Consider the following 22,598-nt stretch of genomic DNA (forward strand, 5'->3'; position numbering starts at 1 on the left):
GAAATAGAATTGTTAAACTGTTCTGCAGTCAGATGTCCCATGGCAAGTTGGCCATGTTGAATTGGCTGTGGAGAATTGGCTTCAGCAAGTTGGCCACGGCCATTCCTTTCTGACCTGGTAGGATAATCAAATATCCTCAAGGAGAGGCAGCCCTGCAAATAAACTTTCCCCATGCCATTTAAGGCTTAAAGCTGATAATTAACACCTTGAATTTCATCAGAAGAACTCCTGGATAAGATTTGCTTCCATTCTATTTGGTAATGCCGAGGCAGTTTGTGGGAATTAATCATCCACGATGGCTGTTAGTGATGTCCATAATGATGTATTAAGCATTTTGATGCCTTAAGTTCATTAGCATTCATCATGTCTGATCCACCACAGTCATGCTAATTTTAACATTCAAGGTTTGGGAGTACCTTACTTTGTTTCTATATTCCAGAGCTTATTCTACTGATTTTTGCTGAGAGATCAAGTCCTATCTAAAAACTCACCCATGGCAAGACAGAACTACTTAGAGTGTAGTCCTGCTTGAAGATCTAAGAGGGGGGGGGGGAAAGTGCTCAATTAATGGTTTGAATGTCCTTAGATTTTCTGCAGATCAATAGGAGACAACAAATGTATCTAGGTCTGCAGAACAACTTTTACCATGCTTTGTACAACTTACAAATTTTTTTTTGTAGCTGAAAACATTGTTGTTCATGGGTCTGAGGTGGTATGAAACCTCTCTTTGGAAAATGTGGTTTTTGAGGGATCATTCATACTTGCATGTATCATGGAATTTCCTAGGCCAATGGTTATATTAATGCAGCACCTTAAGAGGTGGGCATCCTATCACCTTTCTAAGTTGCTTTGGATTCCATAATTACATAAATGAGACCAATGGAATGATCTGGAGATGTCGCCCAAGAACTGGTTAAGCAAAATGCCTATGGAGATTCTCAATGGGTTAAGCAGCTTCCTGTTATATCTGGATTCTAAGAACTACAAGATGGATCTTCTGTCTTCCAAATAAAGGTCCCTGGGCAAATAATTGCTTTCTTTTCAATCTACTATATGAAAGAAATTATCATTTAAAAGTTTTCTCTGTATAAAAATTATTCAGAGAATAATTATTCCCTTTCTATAGATGAGGAACATAGCCTGAGGATAAAAGGGTGAAGTTCTCAAGATCTTCTCAAGAAGTTCAACCATTGCAGTTAAACTGAAACCCACTGTTTGTGGATGGACCCCAGCAGACTGTCTCCAAGATATTGTGGATAATGAATGCTCACTATTGAAGCAGCCTCCTTTTGTAGTTATACTTTTCCTCTTGTGCTTAGTTCTTGATTAGTACTCCAATACTGCCATTATTAATTTAGTGAGGAAAAAATAGCCCAAGCACTTTATAGAATTTCTCCTCTCATTATTCTCTCAGTGCAAGAAATAGAAGATTTCCCATAGGTTGTAAATTCTATTCATGATAACTTTAGCGGATATCTGAAAAACTTGCAAGCTCAAAGATTAATCAAACTATCCAAATACAAATCAAAGCTGTTTATCTTAGTTTTCAATAATGCCCAGAGGATTGAAGAGAAGTATATAAAAAGACAGGGACACTTTCAATTTTTTGAAAAATAAATCTGAAATAAATATTCCTGAACAGAGTTCTTTTCTCTGAAAATAGAAAAAAAATAGTATTTTTGTCCTTTATAACCTGAATGCCAAAGCTTTGCCTATTGGAGAGGGTGGGAGGAGGGGTATAATACTACAAATCCCAGAATTTCCACTTAGAGTGAACAAAATGTGGTACAAGAAATGTATAAAAGGTTATAGCTGGCCTAGAATATAAGACACCTATAATGCCAGGTTAAGGTTAGATTTGTAGTTGTAGGAGTTAGAATTAGCTGACCACCAGATGGCACCAAAGATCTGCTCGGGATCCCTTTTCTGCCACCTACTGACTGTATAGATCTGTGCAGCCCATTTGTAACTGTCCCCCTCTTCCTTTCTTAAAGGTAAGGTTCTTCCACTCATTCTGAGGAAAGCCATCTTCTCCAGCACCGGAGATAGAGAATCCACCAATGGGTTAGCTCTGCCTTCCTGCCCATTAGACCAAGTCAGCCAAACTTGCCATGCCCGTCCTTGGGTAAGCCACTCCCAGTCTTGACTTGGTCTTCAGCCCAAACGGATGTGACAAGTTTTGCTCCCAGTCTAAGGCAGGTAGTAGCCGTCTTCTGCTTCTGAAATTAAGGAGTCTCCTCTCTTCCATCATTTGGTATCTTTCTTTTATTATCTTGTGCTCACCTACTAAAAAACAGATAAGTTGAAGAAAGAAATTCTGCAATAGTGGTGAGTCAAGGGATAGGAAGGTAGCCATGGCATAGCTTGCCTCAGTTTTCCCACTTCATCTGCTGTAGAAAGAGAATTAAACCCTGAGGGAGGTGTGAAAAGAGAAAAGACAAGCTGGGCTGGTGGAGGACCAGACTGAGTGGGCAGCTGGTCTCTGCTTGTCTGAGGAGTATGTCCAAAGCATAATTTTCTCTAGATAAAAGATTTCTCAGAATCTTTGCATTAATCACACATAAAACAACTGAGACTGGAGGGTTTTTTTTTATTTTGCCCCTTTGGATAGTCTTAAACCTGACCTATTTGGGTTTCTTGACAGGTACCGTATTCTGAACTAGAAACTGTCTGCAGAAACCAGGTTTATACATGCTGTGAAGATAAAGTGCAGTGGGCTAATCTGCAGTTCTTGAACCCAGGCTGTGTTAAGTAGAGCAGCTTGTTGCTTTATCCTCCTTTCAGAGGGGTTTCATGAATTCTCTCTCCAAATCTTCTCCAACAGCAGAGCTGCCATCCTCAGCACAATCATCTCAAGAAGTTCTGTGGTCTTCTTGGAGGAGAAACATCCCCAGAAGATACTTATGTTCAGATGGTCAGCAAAGCATCCCTCTGAGGATTTACACATCCTAGACCTCTATAATGCTACCCCCTGATATGACTTTCCTTACTCAATTCCTAACATCAGTAGCCAGTGATAGGGGCCAGAGCTGTAGCAGAGCTCCACAAAGTGACAACAGTCCTTGGTCGTGATTGATGTTCAGTATATGGAGATGGGAGAAAGTGAAGGTAGCATCAGAGCTGTGGGTTCCAGCCAGGGGTTCATGTTTCACAACACTTTTAATTTGGCCCCAGCATTGATTTGATGTTTCCTTCTGTATCTGTGTTCAACATAAGGCTGTACTTATAGGCATGAATATTTCCCTGAAATCTCTTTTTCCAAGCTGGGTAGGTGAGCTTGAATCTGCTGTCCCTTAGCTGAAAATGGATGAGGCAATAAGAGTGATTTAGGAAAACTCTTTTTTTGTCTCAGATAATTTCTAACTGTGACATCTTAGCTTTAGGCTTCTGACTTTTATGTTCTCATCCTAAATTTTGCAAACATTTGACCATTCAAAAAAATACCATGGAAAGGGAAGTACAAGGAAGTGTCACTTGTCACCCAATGGCCTCACACCCTGATTGCCAAGGGTGGCATTGCATGAGACCCTATCCCCCAAAGAGTGAGGCAGGGGTCCATTTGGGGGAGGAGAGAACGGGGTGTTTACAAGATAAAAGTGCTTTTTTTGTCCTACACTTCTCTGGTGCAAAAGATCAGGATCACACATGAAGTTCCAATTAAACTAATTTATTACTAATCATGCATATGCACAGAAAACTATTCAACTAATGGTTAGCACTACTTGATGTTAAATATGGATCACTGGAATTCAAGAGGGGTTGGATTCAGCCCATTTGTGGCTATGTCAAGACTCTAGGCTGATTGCTCTCTTGACTCCTCCACCAGGTTCTACCACTTTCTTCTCCTAATCACATCTGCATCCCCAAAATATTTGGGCTCACCTACTGAGAAGGACCTTGGAAATCTCCTGTGTTCTCCAGCAGACTCTTATGTCCTCCAGCACATCCTTTTCTTACTACCCATAAAAGTAGTAGTGGAAAAGATTGGATGCTGTTGGAAGAACACCAATCAGGAGTGTGCAGACAACTCCAAGGATGGTGCTGGGAGAGTAGAAAAATCTAATTATGCATAGCCAGTTCATCATGTTCTGTCAGCTGAATCTGCTTATTAGTAGCTTAATTAGAAACTTCAGTGTCATTTCACAAGGTAGCTTATTGATATTTATATCATGTATAAATATCACAGGCACAATCCATTATGGAGGATTAAAGGTAGATGTTTAAAATTTTCACATGTATTTTTTCCCCTCTTGGTAATGTAGAAAGGTATAAACAGTGGAGCCCACTAGGGATCTGTGTTTTTTAACTTCATAAATATTCTGGAGTATAGAACCGAGGTAATAATCCCACGTCACTTATGGGTGTTAAAACGAGAAGGGGACAAAATGGAATTCAAAACAATGAGAATGCAGTGAACATGAGGTTGGCAAATGTGGTGTGGTGAAAGGAAGCATAAAGCTAATGATGATCGGCTTGAGAACCAACTTACAAGGAAACAAAAGCAATAGAAATGCTGGTGGAGGACTTGTGTTCTGTGTTAGGAAAAAAGGCCCACAGCTGCCCCAGACATCCAAGGAGATGATGGGGTGGGATTCTTGGAGAATGAAGGTTAAAATAAAAGGAAGAATGAATGAAGGTATTGTCACTGGTGCAATCTATGAGCAACTATCCAGCTATGGGGGACATTTTCCAGAGATAGGAAACAATTGTTCTGGAATGCTTGAATTTTTCCTCTTAGAAATGAGAGATTCCTTGGATTTCAGGAAGGTAGATTTTTACCATGTCAAAAGGGCTGCAGCTGCCAAAACAAGAACAACAACAATATAATCCTAGGCTGCATTAACAGAGGGATCGAATCAAGATCACGCGATATATATAAATATATATAAATATTGAGACTCTAGAAAGAGTGCAGAGAAGAGCAACAAAGATTATTAGGGAACTGAAGACTAAAACATACGAAGAATGGTTGCAAGAATTAGGTATTTCTGGTTTAATGAAAATAAGTGACATGATAGCAGTGTTCCAATATCTCAGGGGTTTCCCCAAAGAAGAGGAAGTCAACCTATTCTCCAAAAAACCAGAAGGCAGGACAAGAAGCAATGGATGGAAACTAATCAAGGAGAGATCCAACTTAGAACTAAGAAGAAATTTCCTAACAGTGAGAGCATGTAATCAGTGGAATGACTTGCCTCCAGAAGTTATGGGTGCTCCAACACTGGAGGTTTTAAAGAAGAGATTGGGCAACCATTTGTCTTGGCTGCAGGACAGGCTGGCCAGTGCATGCATGTGTGTGCACACACACACCTACTCATTCTAGCGCTGCGGCCGTGGAGTGCTCAAATAGGATACCATGCCACAGGGCACAAAACCGGGCTGCCGCTGCACTACAGCACACAAAACTGGGCCACTGCCATGCCTCGGGGCATGAAAACGTGACACCAGTGTGCCACAGGACACGAAAATGGGATGCTGCTGTGCTGCCACATGTGAAAACGGGATGACACCACACGGGGCGTGAAAATGGGCTGCTGCCATGCTGCAGGGCGCAAAAACAGGCACCACCATGGGGCTCAGAAATGGGGCGTTGCACTGTGCAAGAACAGGGCAGGGCTAGCGAGTATCACATGGGCGCTAGCTCTGCCCCATTTGCATCATGCACATGCACAGAGCCCCATGTGTGTACATGTTTAAAATACTTCCTTTCCCTCTGGTCCGCCAACCGAGAAAGGTTGGTGACCTCTGGTTTAGGGTTTCCAGCCTGAGCAGGGGGTTGGACTAGAAGACCTCCGAGGTCCCTTTCAACTCTATTATTCTGTTCAGAAGAAAAGGAGTGTAGGAAGAGTAAAAAAAAAACACAATGAAAGGCACTCTGGCCACACATCAAATAGAAAGTGAGGTTCTAATTTCTCTCAAAGTACAGGGTCAGCCAGTACAGATGTATCTAGGAAGCGCTTCTTTGGAAAGTAGAATTGGCAAATGTAAAATAATGTAATGGCCACAATTTGGAGAGTTTTAGAAGGATATCATTGACCTTTTTCATAGGAGGTCTGCGTCCCAGTGGAGGAAATGGGTATCGCTCAGGGCTGTAAATGGGCAAGAGAACAATCCCATTCAATTTGGCCCATGGGCTGTCTGCTGGCACCAGGTTGACCAATGCAGAATGATACGTCAGACTAAATCAGAGGCACAGCTAGATCATCTTGACCTGATCCTAAAGTAAGAAAAGAAAAACCTGTGCATATGAAGTCCCTGAGATATGATGTCCTGGTCCCATCACTTGGTCAAAATATATCACTTAGAACAGAACATAGAATATCAGAGTTAGAAAAGATCTTGTAGGTCTTCTAGTCCAACCTACTGCTCAAGCAGAAGACCCTGTACCATTTCACACCACTTCAAGCAGGACACCCTATACCAGGGATAGGCAACCTTGGCTCTTTTATGACTCGTGGACTTCAACTCCCAGAATTCCTGAGTCAACCATGCTGAGGGGAAAGGGAGAGGTTTCCATGCTGAGCCATGCTGGCTGAGGAATTCTGGGAGTTGAAGTCCACGAGTCATAAAAGAGCCAAAGTTGCCTACCCCTGCCCTGCCCTATACCATGTCCAGTCTTAAAACCGTCCAGCGATGGGGCACCCACAACTTCTGAAGGCAAGCTGTTCTACTGGTTGATTGCTCTCACTGTCAGGAAATTCCTCCTTAGTTCTAGGTTGGACCTGTCTTTGATTAGTACCTTCCTTAATACTTAACACCTTTCTTAATACTTAATGCCTTCCTTAATACTTAATACCTTCCTACTTGGGAAGTCATTAAAAAAAACACTTTACATTAACTTTCAAACCTGTTAAGCTGTATTAAAAATTCAAGCTTCTTCAAGCTGTTCACTTTGGCAAAAAAAAAAAAAATTAGAAAAAAGTTTACTTAATAATTTTAGTCCAGCAAATGCTGTTATTTTTTCATACAGTGATTTGGATAATTGTTTAGATTAATGTTTTTATTTCTTGCTAGAAATCTGCTCACCTAGAATCCAGAGATACCTCCCCCCCCACCAACACACTTTCTTCCATATCCACAAGCAACTCATTTTGGGATGGAAAAGTTAGAAGATAATTTCCAATTCTGCAGGATTTGGAGCTTTTTAATATGTTTTGTCTGAGGAATTTCTGGAAAGCAGAAAGCTAGGACCTCAGCTGGAATTAAGATCAAAACCTGCCAGCAATTTAAACTTTGGGTTTTTATTGAAGATGAAATCATTGTGTTTTAGGTTGAGTTGTTTATGTGGCTATTGGTTATTTAAAATCTTAGGCTGATCGGTTTGTTTGACTGTTATCATCCAGGTCTCAGATCTGTGTTTATGGGTTATAATCTCTGCCTCCTTTACAGTTTCCCCTTTGTCATGTAAACAGCTTGAGATGCAACTCAGGCAGAAATTATGGAGTGCAATATAACAGCAGTTTGGTAAGCTTTCTCAGCAGGGTGTTTGTGTGTGTGTGTGTGTGTGGGCATGCAACTAGGATAATTGCTTCAGTAGTAAGTAGGGAGCAAGACCTCTTCACCTTTGTTCACCAAAACAACTTTCAAAGAACTTTGCAAACAGAACCATCTGCACAGCACTTTGAGCTAAGGAATCTGAAGCATGATGAATGGTAATCCCTAATCCCTTATCAGCTGCCATGCTCATTTTTTTTAATTTGCACTACAGTAGGAGATTGTGTGTATTTTCACATCATGTGCCACCTAATCACAGCAAGGGAGAGAGAGAGAGAGAGCAGCACAGCCATGCAAAAATTGCCATTTTCTACTTGGTCCAGCAGGCTATGCATGGAACAAGCCTATTGTTCTGCTCAAGTCAATAGACGTGATTTTAAAGCCTACAAAATACCTCGGAGTCTTTCCCCCTCCCCAAAGAGAACATCATGGGTTCCAAAGAGGAAAGTGTTGTGTCCGGAGCCTGCAGAAGCAGGCTCGGGACGATGCAAGAGTCCCGGGCATTTGCAAAAGCTGCCCGGGACCAGACTGAGTGGCGCTGGCCTTGCGCGCATGCGCAAGGCGGGAAAAGACTGCCTGCTGTTGGTTGGGATTGCCCGGGGATCCGGGGGTATAAATAGAGGCCTGCATGCCTCTGCTCTTGTTGGTTGTTAGCTGTAAGAAAGAGAGAGAATAAAGATTCACTAGCAACATGCATTGTCTCCTTCGCCATTATTCTCCGGACTTAACAGAAAGCATCAAGATTTATATTATACTTGGATACAGCTGTGAGAGATGCATATGAATTTAGGGTGATGTTTCTATAGGCTCTGTAAAATCAGAGTTGGTCCTGAAGGTATTCGTGATTGCTGCATTTGAAATTTTTAAAAAGAGGATGCTCTGGGGAGAACGTTGTTTACCAATGCGTTGCACATCATACGGTCTGCATTTTTTTTAAAAAAAATTATGCTCTCTCCACACACACATACATACATACATACCACACATGTGCTGTTTCTCAAGCCTGAAGGGCTTCATAGAATAAGACATTAGTAAACCAAACATAAATCCGAAAAAAATGAGTCAGAACTGATGCAATTTCTGTTCTTCCCAAGGCCACCCCAATAATGTACTCTGATTTTATTTTTCTTGCTACTTCTTAAACCCTGACCATTTGGATTGTTGTTGTTGTTGTTAAATTGCGAAATCGTGTCCGACCCATCGTGACCCCATGGACAATATTCCTCCAGGCCTTCCTGTCCTCTACCATCTTCTGGAGTCCATTTAAGCTCACGCCTCCTGCTTCAGTGACTCCATCCAGCCACCTCATTCTCTGTCGTCCCCTTCTTCTATTGCCCTCAATCTTTCCCAGCATTAGGCTCTTCTCCGGTGAGTCCTTCCTTCTCATTAGGTGGCCAAAGGACTTGAGTTTCAACTTCAGGATCTGGCCTTCTAAAGAGCAGTCAGGGTTGATCTCTTCTAGGACTGACCGGTTTGAACGCCTTGCAGTCCAAGGGACTCGTAGGAGTCTTCTCCAGCACCATAGTTCAAAGGCCTCAATTCTTTGTCACTCATTTTGGATAGATTTTGTAATTGTCTCTGGACACAGTGTTTACATTTAAAAAGAATCTTCTTTGTGAATAAGCAAGGATAGGTAAAAGTAAAGTTTCCTCTGTCTTGTCATGTCCAAGTGCTCATCTTTATTTCTTAGCTGAGAGAGCCAGCGTCATCCAAAGACATATTCCGTAGTCATGTGGATGGCAGACTAATACACCAAGGCACACAGAATGCTGTTACCTTCCCACCAAAGTGGTACCTATTTATCTACTTGGATTTACGTGCTTTAGAACTGCTAGGTAGGCAGGAGCTGAGGCAAGGAACAGGAACTCACGCTGTCATGTGGCGCTCAGGTCTCAAACCTGGGCTGTCAGCTTTTCAGCTGACAAACTCAGCCTCTTTAGCTGCTAAGCCAGTGATGGCGAACCTTTTAGAGACCGAGTGCCCAAACTGCAACCCAAAACCCACTTATTTATCACCGGGTGCCAGGTGGGTGTGGCCCGCTGGGTGGGCATGGCTGTGGTGGTCATGGCAGACTGGGTGGGTGTGGCCAAGGTGGGCGTGGTCACCTCGATGTTGCTCATGGGGAGGGATGCCTGTGGAAACCAGGCAGGGTTGGGGGAGATCCAGGGGTCTCTGGCAGGTGGGACCGTGGGCAGGAGGCTGGTCCTGCGGGGTGAGGTGAGACAGGGCTGGGGTGCCATTGTCGCAGGGCAAGGCGAGGCAGGGGCTGGGGCAGCTGCTGCCTGACACCATCGACCCCCGCACACAGAGGTCAGCGAGCGCATGGGGGCCAACAGTGTCTTTCAGCAGCCACAGCCTGCCGGCCCCTCGACCGGCGCACTCTGGGGCTCCGCAGCCCGCCACAAGAAGTTCAGAGAAGCTGCCTCTAAGCTGGACAGATGGCCAACAGCTGAGGAGGCGCTGCAGTGGGTCGTGCCCGGAAAAAGGAGAGCATGTGAGGCCAAGAGGGATGGGATGGGGGGAGGGAAACCAGCCATGCTGGGATTCATCTGGCCATGTGGGACCTCGTCGAGTTAGCGGGAAGCTGGTTGAAAAAGGACGGTTGCCATCTCTGGGGCATGGCACGCGTGCCCACAGAGAGGGCTCCGTGTGCCGCCTCTGGCACGCGTGCCATAGGTTCGCCACCACTGTGCTAAGCCATTTAGACCCTTTTACCTTTAATGAGGCTAAATGAAAAACAAATTCAAAAAACAAAAATGAGTGAGAAAGTGATGCAATTTTTTCCTTCTTCCCAAGTCCACCCAAATAATGCATCCAGATAATGTTGCATTCCAATTTTTTGTTTTCTATCTGCATCTTAAACCCTGACAATTTGGAATTCTGCCTGGACAGAGTGTTTACATTTACAGAGAATCTTCTTGGTGAATAAGCAGGCATATGGTCCTACTATTAGTAGAAGATCTGAAAGGGGCAAAGGGGGCACTAAAGCACAGAAGGAATATGGCAAGACATAAGCCAGAGTTTAAGGCAGAGAAATTGAAGAGCACAGCAAGCAGGAAGCATTGTGCCCAGGCTGTGTGGCAGGGAACATTGTTCACAAAAAGCTCCCTCAGCCAACTTATAGGCTGGGGAAGTTTGGCCAGAATTTGAATTCCCAGCCAGATGGAGAAGATTTAAAAAGCTGTGCAAGGAAAACTAGAAATGTGGCCATCTTCTCAAGATTCTTCATGTGTAGAATGTGAGCTATGGAGGTCCCACACAAAAGTGTCTGATCCAGAGTCTGCTGCTGTCTACCTATTCTGGAGCACTAACTAGTTGGGAATTTTTATGAGGATGAGAACTTTCTCACAAAACATCCAACAGAAGACAAATCATGAAGCCATCTGAGATTCTTCCAGCACTGAATTTTTTTTCCTGATGTGTTTCTCATTGGTCAATCATTCCCCTTCTTTCTCTTTGCTTCCCCTCCCCTCCTAAATAGGACAGCCCCAACGTACCTCAAAACTTCACCTTCAAAAGTTGTGGGTGCTCCATCACTGGAGGCCTTTAAGAAGAAACTGAACAGCCATTTTATCTGAAATGGTATAGGGTCTCCTGCTTGAGTAAGGGGTTGGACTAGAAGACCTCTAAGGTACCTTCCACTCTGATGTTCTGTGTTCTATTTAGGAGAACCATGAAGAACTTGGTCTTATTTGGTGGGGCCATTCCATTAGAAGCTTTGGCACAGTATTTTTCAACCTTGGCCACTTGGGGATATGTAAACTTCAATGTGGGGAATTCTGGGGATTGAAGTCCACACATCTCAAAGTGGCTAAGGTTACTCTTACATAAAATCTGAAGTAGACTCCTGTTCACACAGCACAACATTAGAGTTGTGCCAGAACCTCCCAGCAATTTTCTTCTTTTCTCCCTTTCTTTCTGTACAACAGAAGGTTAATATTCAGTATTCAGGTCCAAGAAACGATAATCCTGCAGCATTAACAAGCTTACTGCATAATTAGTTGCATAATTCGGAAAGGGCAAGATAATATAACTGCCATTTTAAAGTCACAGCTAAATGATGAAGTTGATGGAATATTGTTTGCAAATAGACCTCAGTGCTGAAGGTTGCTCTTTGTCTTTAATTTGCTAACAGAATATTGAAAATTGATGCCCTCATCTTGCTATGAATCAAGGGTTTCTAACCACATTCCACAATAGGACATAGGGGGGGAAAAACCCCAACAAATCTAAAAATCCATGATTTGTTTTGAGGTTAGTTTAGACAATTGACATTATTGACCCAACCTATTAAAAAAAATATCAAGATTGCCTTTAAAATGTAACTTTTAACCTTCGGAGGTTGGCTTGGTGGGAAATTTTTCTTTCTAAGTAAGAGCTGGTGTTCTCAAGTTACAGAAACCCAAGGATAAAATTTTGGGGAGAAAAGCAAAATACAGAGGGAGTTAATAATAATAAATAATAAAGTTGGAAAGGACCTTGGAGGTCATCTAGTCCAACCCCCTGCTCAGGCAGGAAACCCTATACCATTTCAGACAAATGGCTGTCCAGTCTCTTCTTAAAAAACTTCCAGTGTTGGAGCATTCACCACTTCTGGAGGCAGGTTGTTCCACTGGTTAATTGTTCTCACTGTCAGGAAGTTTCTCCTTAGTTCTAGGTTGCTTCTCTCCTTGATTAGTTTCCATCCGTTGCTTCTTGTCCTGCCTTCAGGCACCTTGGAGAATAGCTTGACTCCCTCTTCTTTGTGGCAGCCCCTGAGATATTGGAACACTGCTATCATGTCCCCCCTTGTCCTTCTCTTCGTTAAACTAGACATACCCAATTCCAGCAACCATTCCTTACAGTATATGTTTTAGCCTCCAGTCCCCTGTTCATCTTTGTTGCTCTTCTCTGTACTCTTTTTTAGTTTTTAGTTACAACTGAGGCTTCTTTGTGTTGTTTTGAAAAGGTAAAAGTTTCTGTGTGAGTCACGCATGACTCATCTCCATTTCCTAGCTTAGGAAGCCAGAGGTGTCCAAAGATGCTTCTGTGGTCATGCAGCCAGCATGACTATATGCCGAGGTGCACTTCCCATTGAAGTGATACCTATTTATCTATTTGCATTTGCATGATTTTGAACTACTAGGTTGACAGGAGCTGGATAAAAAAAAAATGGGAGCTCACCCTGTCGCATAGACGTACTTAGGTCTCGAACTGCCAACCTTTTGGTTGACCACTCCACTGTCTTATATGCTAGACCAGAGGTCCCCTACCTTTTGGGCACTAGGGACAAGTCCATGGAGAGAGCTTTTTCCATGGACCGGAGAGTGCGTGGTTTTGTGTGCTGCCTGTATCCCGCTGATGGGGCTTTGCTTGTTTGTGCAGTCCAGGGTTACTGGCATGCCACGGCCTTTTACCGGTCCACAAACTGGGGGTTGGGGACCCCTATGCTAGACGAGGGGTAGTCAACCTTGGCTCTTTTATGACTCGTGGACTTCAACTCCCAGAATGTGCTGGCTCAGGAATTCTGGGAGTTGAAGTCCACAAGTCATAAAAGAGCCAAGGTTGACTACCCCTGTGCTAGACCATTGCATCCCCTTTGTGTTGTCCCAAGGGTAACCCTTCTTACCAAATCTTCATCACATCTTTGAGGAACTGTTACGAGGCTTCTTCTCCTGTTTCCTCCCCTAATGTATATCAGTTGTATTTTTCTACCTTATATAGACAGGCTTCCTGGGAACCATACCATTTACCCCTTCAATATTATTATCTTCATCAATTAAAAAGGTTTGATAGACAGGGCCTCTGCAAAGGGAGAGGACCTCAGATTGAGGATACCCACAAATTTGCTCAAGAACAGGACGAGCAGTTGCATTTGTAGACAGTTGGTTTATAAACTTAACAAAAAGACAGGACATTTTTACTTGTTTGTTTGTTTGTTGTGTTTTAATCCCAGGGCAGCAGTGACATGCCATGAGAATGACGCACAAACTTTGCTGCTTAGAGTCTCATTCCATGCCATTTAGATATTTGCTAAAAATGGGGGGGGGAGGACTCAGGATTTGCTATTTGATAGTGCTAACGGAGGAGCACATTATGCTAAGAGTTGACAAAGGAAAGAGAAATAGGAACACAGAGTCAAGGTCTGACGTTCAACTTCTAGAACTTTTTTTGACCCTCTGCAGGGTGACTGATTCATTATTTAGATCAACTACTCTTAATATTTGTGTGGCTTGAATATTTGCATTGTGCAACTATTATTGTGGACCTGCACATGTTTGTCTGATTGCAGATGTGTTAACACATCAGTCACTTGAGTGAAGTCTGTTACCTCCTCTCTGAGGCACAGTAGAAAGTGATACCCCTCAGTTGGGTGTCGCAACCATTGTGTTGGGCCACTTCCTGGTCCTGAATGGCATCCCTTCCCCCTTACTGGAAAGGTAGCCTGGTTGTTTCATATTAATTAAATTTAATATTAATTAAATATTAATATTTAATATGTGAAGAACGGTTGCAGGATTTGGGTTTGGCCAGTCCAGAGAAAAGAAGGACTAGGGGTGACATGATAGCAGTAATCCAGTATTTGAGGGGCTGCCACAAAGAAGAGGGGGTCAACTTATTTTCCAAAGCACCAGAGGGCAGGACAAGAAACAATGGATGGAAACTAATCCAGGAGTGAAGCAACCTGGAATTAAGGAGAAAATTCCTAACAGTGAGAACAATAAACCAGTGGAACAGCTTGCCTTCAGAAGTTGTGAGTGCATGCCTGGCTGAGGAATTCTGGGAGTTGAAATCCACAAGTCATAAAAGGGCCAAGATTGAAGACCCCTGTTTTATGGATACAGGTGCTGCTGAAGGCATATGTGTGGTTAGTCTATTAGACTACAACTAAGTTAGTCGGGGAGGGGGCAGGGGGAGGGGAGGAAAATGTGGTCTTGAACTCTCTTGTAGAATTCAGCTGGGTCATATTCCAAAGCAGGTCACCTACCAGTTTATAGATTGTTAAGCTATTTTGCAATATGGAACCACTCTGATTTAATGGATCTCAACTTGTTACTGGAGAACAGAGATAAATCTCATCATTCCATATAGCACTGGGGAGGTAACTGGTCTTATATTTGCCTCTATGTCCACCTAATTTTTCTTATTAATGTCTGACAACAAATTCCAGGGTGTTATTTCTCTGATTCCCAATGAAAACGTTTGAAGTGTGAAGATGGGGAATTCTGGGGGTTGACGTCCACAAGTCTTAAAATTGCCAAGTTTGGAGACCCCTGATCTAGATCATAATATTATCAATGCCGAGATTGTGAAACCCTAGAGTAGATTGTAACTTATGGCTATGGACATACACACACATACACACACACACATGCACACACAGATTTCATTGTTTAAACTATGTGTCCTTTTAATAAATTCTTGGGAGCTGTTCTTGAGATCTAAACAAGAATAAGAAATACATTGATGGCATATTCAGAACAGAAGGACCATGCCCGTCTAAATGTTGTTACAGAGTGATATTAATGTCACAGCTGCTGTAATTAACCAATTGTGTCTCCTTATTCCCAGCACAAATGGACCCTCGTGGCCTGTCTCCCAGACAGATTAAAAGCGACAGTGATGATGATGACCTGCCCAATGTGACTTTGGATAGTGTGAATGAGACTGGATCCACAGCCCTCTCAATAGCCAGAGCTGTTCAAGAGTAAGTATGGAGTCTTCAGGCTGATGTCAAGGTGGGAGGACCTCATCATGTGGCATTCACTAGAAAGCCAATCTCTGATTGGCCGGGCTTGGTTAGAGGTGGGGTTACCTAAGATGGCAGAGGAAACTCAATTGAAGATACTGTGTTTTAAAGAAGTCTTTATTGTCTGGACCGACTTAAAGGTGTCTTCTGGTAGATCCTTTTTATTCTGCTTTGCAAGGAAACAGTCTGGGTTTATTTCTTTTTTCTTCTTTGTTTTGAGTTGTTTATTGGAAATGAAATGTAACTTTTCCAGAATACAAAGGCTTTTTCAAAAGCGCACTTGTAGGTTGGGGAGAAGATTTTTCTGTGCATCTGTCTGAGCAATTGATTGGATTCATTGTAAAGGAAGTCCATTCTTTCTTGAAGTCTTCCTGCTAGATAGATAGTGCAAATACTCGGGGAGGCTTTCAACACTGATTTACCATCAGCTTACTTTATTAGCAGAAAAGAACACAAGAGCCCTTTCTGAACACAATAATAAGAGATTATTAGGGAAGTTTTGTACTGCTTTGCACTTAAGTCTGATTTCTTTTAACCACCTTGTATTGAACAAACCAAAATGAGTCTTTGAAGCAGGCAAAATAGTCATAGTTGCTTAGGCAATTTCTAGCTCCTTTTATCTCTGTTTGTTTGGTCAGCACCCATCTGGTTTTGAAAAACTGCTAAAATCAGTAGAGGATAGTTTTGTCTGCAAGTGTGTTTAACTCTCTTTCTCTCACACACCCTTTCTGTTCAGTCAAACAGATGAGGGTTGCCTGTATTTTGGGGGTTTTGTGTAAGCTTTGTGAGTGGGCAGAGAATTGGATTTTTGCTTGTTTGTGACATCAAAAATCAGTCCTCTGAAAAAACAAACTTCTCAGTATCCTGAAGGAATACATGAAGGTGGTAAGAAAGTGGAAGCATAATTAAAGTTAATTAAATTAACAATTATGTGAAGATAAAAGTAGTTCTGGGTGCTTTTGCTAGGATCATCTGCCATGCTAGTTTGGCCTGCCCTCTTGTCGTTACACAGGGTGAAGGTGTCTTTCTCCAAGATATGTCTTTAGGAATGAAGGAGAACTTGACAGCCAGATCTTGGGGCGGAGTCCCTAAATCAGAGTTGGACAAAATCCAGGACTAACATGGTCTTAGCAGCTAAGATGTTGATCAGGGGGTTCCACAGCTTGAAAAAAGTTGGAAAACCTCTTAATAAATCATGTTTTGTGATAGAGAGGATCCAAATCAACTAAACCTAGGACTTGAAGAAGGTCACGAAAAGCACAAAGAATGGTGAAAGCTGAAATATTGTACTTGGTAATTGTGACGAACTGCTAAGAGTTATGATGACATGTGGCTATGTATCAACAAAACTCTGCAAAGAACTGGATAGAATTAAGTTTTTCCAAGTGCCATCTTCTGCCTCTTCGAGTTCCCCATCTGTGGAATTGCTTTTTCGTGTTTCCTTCCTAGTTTAAAAATAGCTATTCTTATGCATCAGCATGCAATGTTGCTGAACTATGGATGACCCCCTCTTGCCTCTGCATGTGTGTTTAATTCAGTGCATGATCAGAGACATTAAAATGCTTATGCTAGCAAATATTCCTCAAGGAACAAAGGCAGGAATGTGTCCGCTGAAAATCAATATGAATCTAGAGGATTGGGGCAGTGTAAGGCCAACGGGACAGAGCAGGGAAGTCAGAGAAGAGTTGTGCACCAATTGATCAGTAGCATTGTACTGTTACCTTCTATGGAGTCTGGAGGGAAGACAAGGGTAGGCTAAGCCCCAAGGCTTCTCAGGAAATATTATTTTGAAGCCAGCCAGAACGGGTCTAAGACAATTCACCATGGCCATCTCGCCGTGGCCAACTTGCCATGGCCAACTCACCACAGACATCTCGTCATGGCCAACTCGCCATGGCCAACTTACTGAGGGACAGCTCATTGCTGGACAAAAGTTACACACAATAACAAAGAAATGGTGGAATAGAATCATTAAAGAAAGGATGCAAAAGGAGGGACAGCATGAAATGTGATCAACAAAAATTAAAATATTAGTTTATTTTAAATCTATATAAATAAAAATGTAAATGTTCGTTTGTTCAAAATCTTAAATCTCCGAAAGTTCTTCACCGATTGCTTTGAAATTTTGATACAACGTTGCATTCGAATACATGCGTGTTTTTATATACCTACTATTGCATAGATGTCACACCTGTGACAGGTAAAAACATTCTTTTTTTAAAAAAACAGCACCATCGGTTGGACGTAAAAGCATACCCACAAGCATTGTGAAATTAAACATATTACAAACGTGCGCTTTCTCTTCTCCAGCACTGGAGATGGAGGATCCACCCATGGAAATTGATTATTTTTAAATTAAGTAAGTAATCAGTTCGGAAACTGATTATCAGTTCGGAAACTGATTACCTTTTTTATCAATTGTATAATAATCAACTGATTATTTTTTAATTAATTAAGTAATATTGTATAATAATTAAATGATTATTTTTTAATTAATTAAGTAGTGATTAGCGCTCAATCACCCGATCAAGGGGGTGATTTATTGGGAATTTATTTGTTGTGTAATTGAATTAATTTATTACTTAATTAATTGAATTAATAATTAAACTAAATTAACTAAATAGAATTGTTAAACTGTTCCACAGTGAGTTGTCCCATGGGCAAGTTGGCTGTGGCAAGTTGTCCCATTCCTGCCAGAACAGGAGACAGATCCTGGAGAGAAGGCTGTCAAACCCTACCCATAGCTGGGGAAAGGGAAGGAGGGTCTGTTTTGTTTTTGTGGGATCAATCCAGCACGGGAATGCTTAATTCCACTTTTAGCAATGGAGTAGCAAAGGGCCACTCTGAACATTTGCTCGAGTGCCTACAGTGGATGATGCTGAATTTGAATGTCCTCCATAAATAAATGTAAATGAAGAGAGAAGTGCTTGATGTGGCAGAGGTGAAGTGCCCTTTCTCCTCATTACTATGCTAGGGAAGGCCTTTCTCTGCACTAGAAGGCTCATTTACTGCCTTAATGCTGCCGTGTTGGTTGGTTACATGTTTTTTTCCTTCTTTTTTTTCCGGGGAAGATGTTGGTCAACTTGAAATAAGCAGGAAAAGCAAGCTACTTTTCCGCATTCTCATGGTTAATCTTTGCCCCATCATTTATGGAAGCTGGTTGGGAAGACCTGAGGTTGCCAGACCAGGGACAGTCCCTGCTCTGGTATGAGATGAACCCCAATTGCAGAGCAATTCTTGTCCTCTTGAACGGGGAGATGTTAATTCTCCTGCTCGGAAAAGAGTGCGAGGGAGATGTCCAGCCACATTTCTTTGTTACTTACCCTCTACCCAGATTCCCCCCAGTTCAGAGAGGCAGAAATGGACGGAGGAGGAGCCTCCCCTGAGAACCAGAGGCATGGTCTTCCACTTTGCATTAGAAATAGCTCAGACCAAGTTAGGGTCCAGAAAGGTTGGGAGATGGAAAGGCTAATGGTCTGAAAGTGCTTTGAAGCCACTTTGATTGATCCTACCTGAGCCCCATTTAAGAGCGAATGGAATTCAGTTGGGCTGAATCCTTTGCCTGCTGCATATCAGCACAGAGTCCCTTGCTTTGAGGTTGAATTAAGGAAAGTACGATAGCTCATTGGATGCTAGGATGGTAAGTGGGGAAGGCAGCGTTCCTCAACCTTAGCAACTTTAAGATGGATGGGCTTCAAGTCCCAGTATTCCTCAACCAGCATCTGAAATTTGTCAAGGTTGAGAAATCCTGGTGTAAACCAAAGGTGCTTTTTCACAAGGCAAACTGGACTTTCTTGTTTTTCTTGGAGACATTTCACCTCTCCTCCAAGAGGTTTCTACAGCTCTGACTGGATGGTGGGAAATGGAAGGATTTATACTCCTTGCAAAGAAGATGGTCATTTGCATTCTGGAGGTTTATCAGTATCATCAAGGTCAAAATTGAACAGCCCTCTCTCAACAGAGGGGGAGGGAATATGACATCATCTATCTCCAGTCTACAACACACTCCTTTCAGCAGTTTCAAGAAGGCTCCAAACCCATTTGCACCACTCAGGTGACTCTGATGACATAGATAAACCTCCAGGTGGCATCAATGACTCTTTAAAAGAATGCAAAAGAATGCAAATGACCAGCTGTCTGCAAGGAGTATAAATCCTTCCATTCTCCACCATCCAGTCAGAGCTGAAGAAGCTTCTTGGATGAGAAGTGAAAGGTCTTCAAAGCAAAACAAGAAAGTCCAGTTGCCTTGTGGAAAAGCACCTTTGGGATAACTATGTCCTGGATGACTGTGAGTCTCCATAGACATATGGTCTAACCCATTGGAGAGAATCACTTCCAGGACTCCATGGGCAACTTGACCCACATGAAGCTGCATGTATTTCAGATGACCAGTATAGGTCCATGTGATAGCTTCTGTTTGTCCTCAGCCTTCAGAGGTGATCTTCTTCCAACAGAGTTTGACCAGGGGAAGCATCAACTTTTTTCAGTCATTGCCATGGCTGCTTCTATATTGTTAATATAGCTTGATAATAAGTCAGTAAGTTAAATTTGGCAAGAAAAGAAATACTGCATACATTTCACTTGATTTATGGTTTCTCTTTTATGGACCCCACCCTCCATCCCAGCTACAAGAAACCATTTTTTCTCTTGACTAAAAGTTAACTTATTTTCCAAAGAACTCTCCAATAATATGTAGATGCTTTTTGGCAGCCACAGTGATTTGAGATAATGAACTGTTTCATACAGGGCGTGAACCATGGTGAAAGTAGCTACACCGGAATGAAGCATATTCTCAATTTGCTATCTTCCCCCAAATCTTTGGTATTTCATATTTTATATTTTAAGTTGCTTCAGAGTGCCCTTCCACACAGCAATGGCCAACATGATTTCCAGAGTTACAGGTGGCTGGAGTTCGCTACGCTGTGTATAATGTGTAAAATAACCTTGCAGCAACCTGAAAATCAACATTGGTACTTTGTACAAATCAAATTATTGCATCAGTGGCTGCTTATTTTTTAGTGGAACTGATCTTAGCCTCAAAATCAATATGTGATTCATTTGTGTGTGTTTATGTGTCAGAATTCAAGGTAATGGTGGAGAAGTGTTTTGCTTCATTACAAGTTTATAAAAGCATCACGTGCTTGTTTGCTAGGAAAGGGAGCCTAGATTGACAATTTTCTGGCCATGATACATGCATAGAAGGATGATAGCTTCCCCTCATCCCTCTTGGGGAGAGTGCTGGTTTGGTTAATGAAATGGAATGGATTTTGAACCTGAAGCTCGTTGGGGGACACCTTCAGGGTTTTTTGGGTACTCCAGGAATCATAGTTTAAAAAACACTGACTTCCAACAATTCCTCTACTTAAGAATGCCTGTGCTAGCTTCCAACAACAATCTTATCAATGACCACGGTCAATAATCAGGATTAGTCCTTGCAATTCCATATCTTGTTCAGTGAGACTTGTTCCCAAATAAGTTTGATTCAAATTTGAACTTGGGTTTCAGGAATACTCAGTGCTTTTTTTCTAAAAAAATACTCAGTGCTTTTTTTCTAAAAAAAAAAAAAAAAAAAAGGTGCCGGAACTCACACACATCATTCAACCACACATCATTCAACCATTCAGCCTTGCCTACCCTACAAGGTTCCATCCAAAAAAGGTGCCGGAACTCCATTCTGGGCGTTCTATGAGAAAAAAGCCCTGGGAATACTATTCATTTTAATAAATAGTAAGAGTCCCATATGTACTAAAATAATATTTATGTGACTTCATGGATGGTCCAATTCAGTATAATCAGAAAACAGAATTTTGTTCTGTAGATGTATGCAAGATACTTTTTTTAAACCTGGGCAGGTTGAACCCCGTTAGATTTTGACAGCATTTTAATGAGTACTGTCACAGCATGGTGCTGTAGTGAGGTTGGGCAATCACAAAAAAATTGAGTGCTGGAAAGTGGAGTATAATTGTGCTACTGCTGAAAACATAAGTATTTCCTTGAGTAAAGAGACATGGTAGAGCAGTGGTTAGAATGCAGTATTGCAGGCTAATTTTGCCAACTGCCAGCAGTTCGATTCTCACCAGCTCCAGGTTGTCTCAGCCTTCCATCCTTCTTAGTAAAATGAGGACCCAGATTTTGGGGGGCAATATGCAGACTCTGTAAACTGCTTAGAGAGGGCTGTAAAGCACTGTGAAGAGGTATATACGTCTAAGTGCTATTGCTACTTCTAAGTGCTAAAGGAAAGGGCTAAAGGTCCCAAAATAGGGACAAGCAGGGAAGAAACATTTCTTGAAATCCTTTGACCCTGCACCATTTACAGCTCCAGCTTTTGTCATTCACTGAAATATTTTGGCTTTGTGCCAAGGAGCAGCAGTTATGTCTGCAGCAGGACCAGTTCCCAAAAGGGTTGGATGTTGCCCCAAAGTTCTCAGATCTCACAAGTGGTGGTTCTGGAATGAAAACAATAGAGTTGTGTACAAATCAGGACAGCTTCGGGGGCACCAGCTGCTGTGGCTAAGCTAGATCTGTTCACTAAGAGTCAAAGTTGGCTTGAGACAGGCTTAACTTCTTATCATTCTTATTCAGATTTTGAGATGGGAGACAGTGTCATCTTTTAAATCCATTTCCTTTTGAAAAGCTCCCTTTCTGCCAGAATTTTGTACATAAAAAAGGGTTCACATTCGGTCTTTCATTTTAAATATGGAGATGACATTCAGATCCTATCTCCCCCACCATCACTCGGAAGTCCAACTCAGTTATATCATTCTGTAGAGATAGACCGTGTAAACATGACATTTCGGTAGCTTAAAGTAGCTCCATAAACAGGGTAGGTTTCCTGTTTACATCAGGACTTTGGCTACTACTCACCAAAGTTGCAGAGATCTGATGTGGGAAAATGTGGAATGACCAAGGGCTTAATTCTGGCCACTCCACCAAGAAACATAGTGGTATGGTGGCTCCTTTCAAAAGTCTTTACATTAAACATGTTTAGTCCCTTGGAAGCCCCTGAAACATCTTTTACAAATTCAGCCTTGCAAGTTCATCAGAGATTAGGGTTCTGCTTGTCTGGTGTGAAGACAGTATAGAAAGAAGATCAGGAGACATAGACATAGGAGATGATCCATCAAACCTTCTTAGGGCCCTTTTATATTGGGATGGAAGATTAAAGTCAGGAATAGTGTAACAATACCTTTAGATGACTGTAAATGCCAGGCTTCGCGGCCTGGCTGAGGGGAGAGAGGGAACTGGGCTGTGTGAGCAGTGAGACAGCGCACACACATGAGCACACAGCCCTTGCATGAGTGGCAGTCTGGTACACAAGTGGTGGTTCAGCGTGAGTGCGCTCGCAACCCTTGCATGAGTGGTGGGCTGGCCCATGTGT

At 42.3% G+C, this 22,598-nt stretch overlaps 1 protein-coding gene across 1 annotated transcript in view; it reads left to right on the plus strand.

The window, feature by feature from the left end:
• KLF12 (Kruppel like factor 12) overlaps positions 1 to 22,598 on the plus strand; it is a 156,431-nt gene that overhangs the window by 70,238 nt on the left and 63,595 nt on the right. Inside the window, exon 5 of the mRNA XM_015832331.2 lies at positions 15,043 to 15,178. Within this exon, the coding sequence (XP_015687817.2) occupies positions 15,043 to 15,178 (136 nt within the window). The remainder of the gene's footprint in view (positions 1 to 15,042; positions 15,179 to 22,598) is intronic.

The sequence above is a fragment of the Protobothrops mucrosquamatus genome, unplaced genomic scaffold (genome assembly GCF_001527695.2).
Source record: "Protobothrops mucrosquamatus isolate PMUCROS unplaced genomic scaffold, P.Mucros_1.0 scaffold2, whole genome shotgun sequence".
Classification (NCBI taxonomy): Eukaryota; Metazoa; Chordata; class Lepidosauria; order Squamata; family Viperidae; genus Protobothrops; species Protobothrops mucrosquamatus.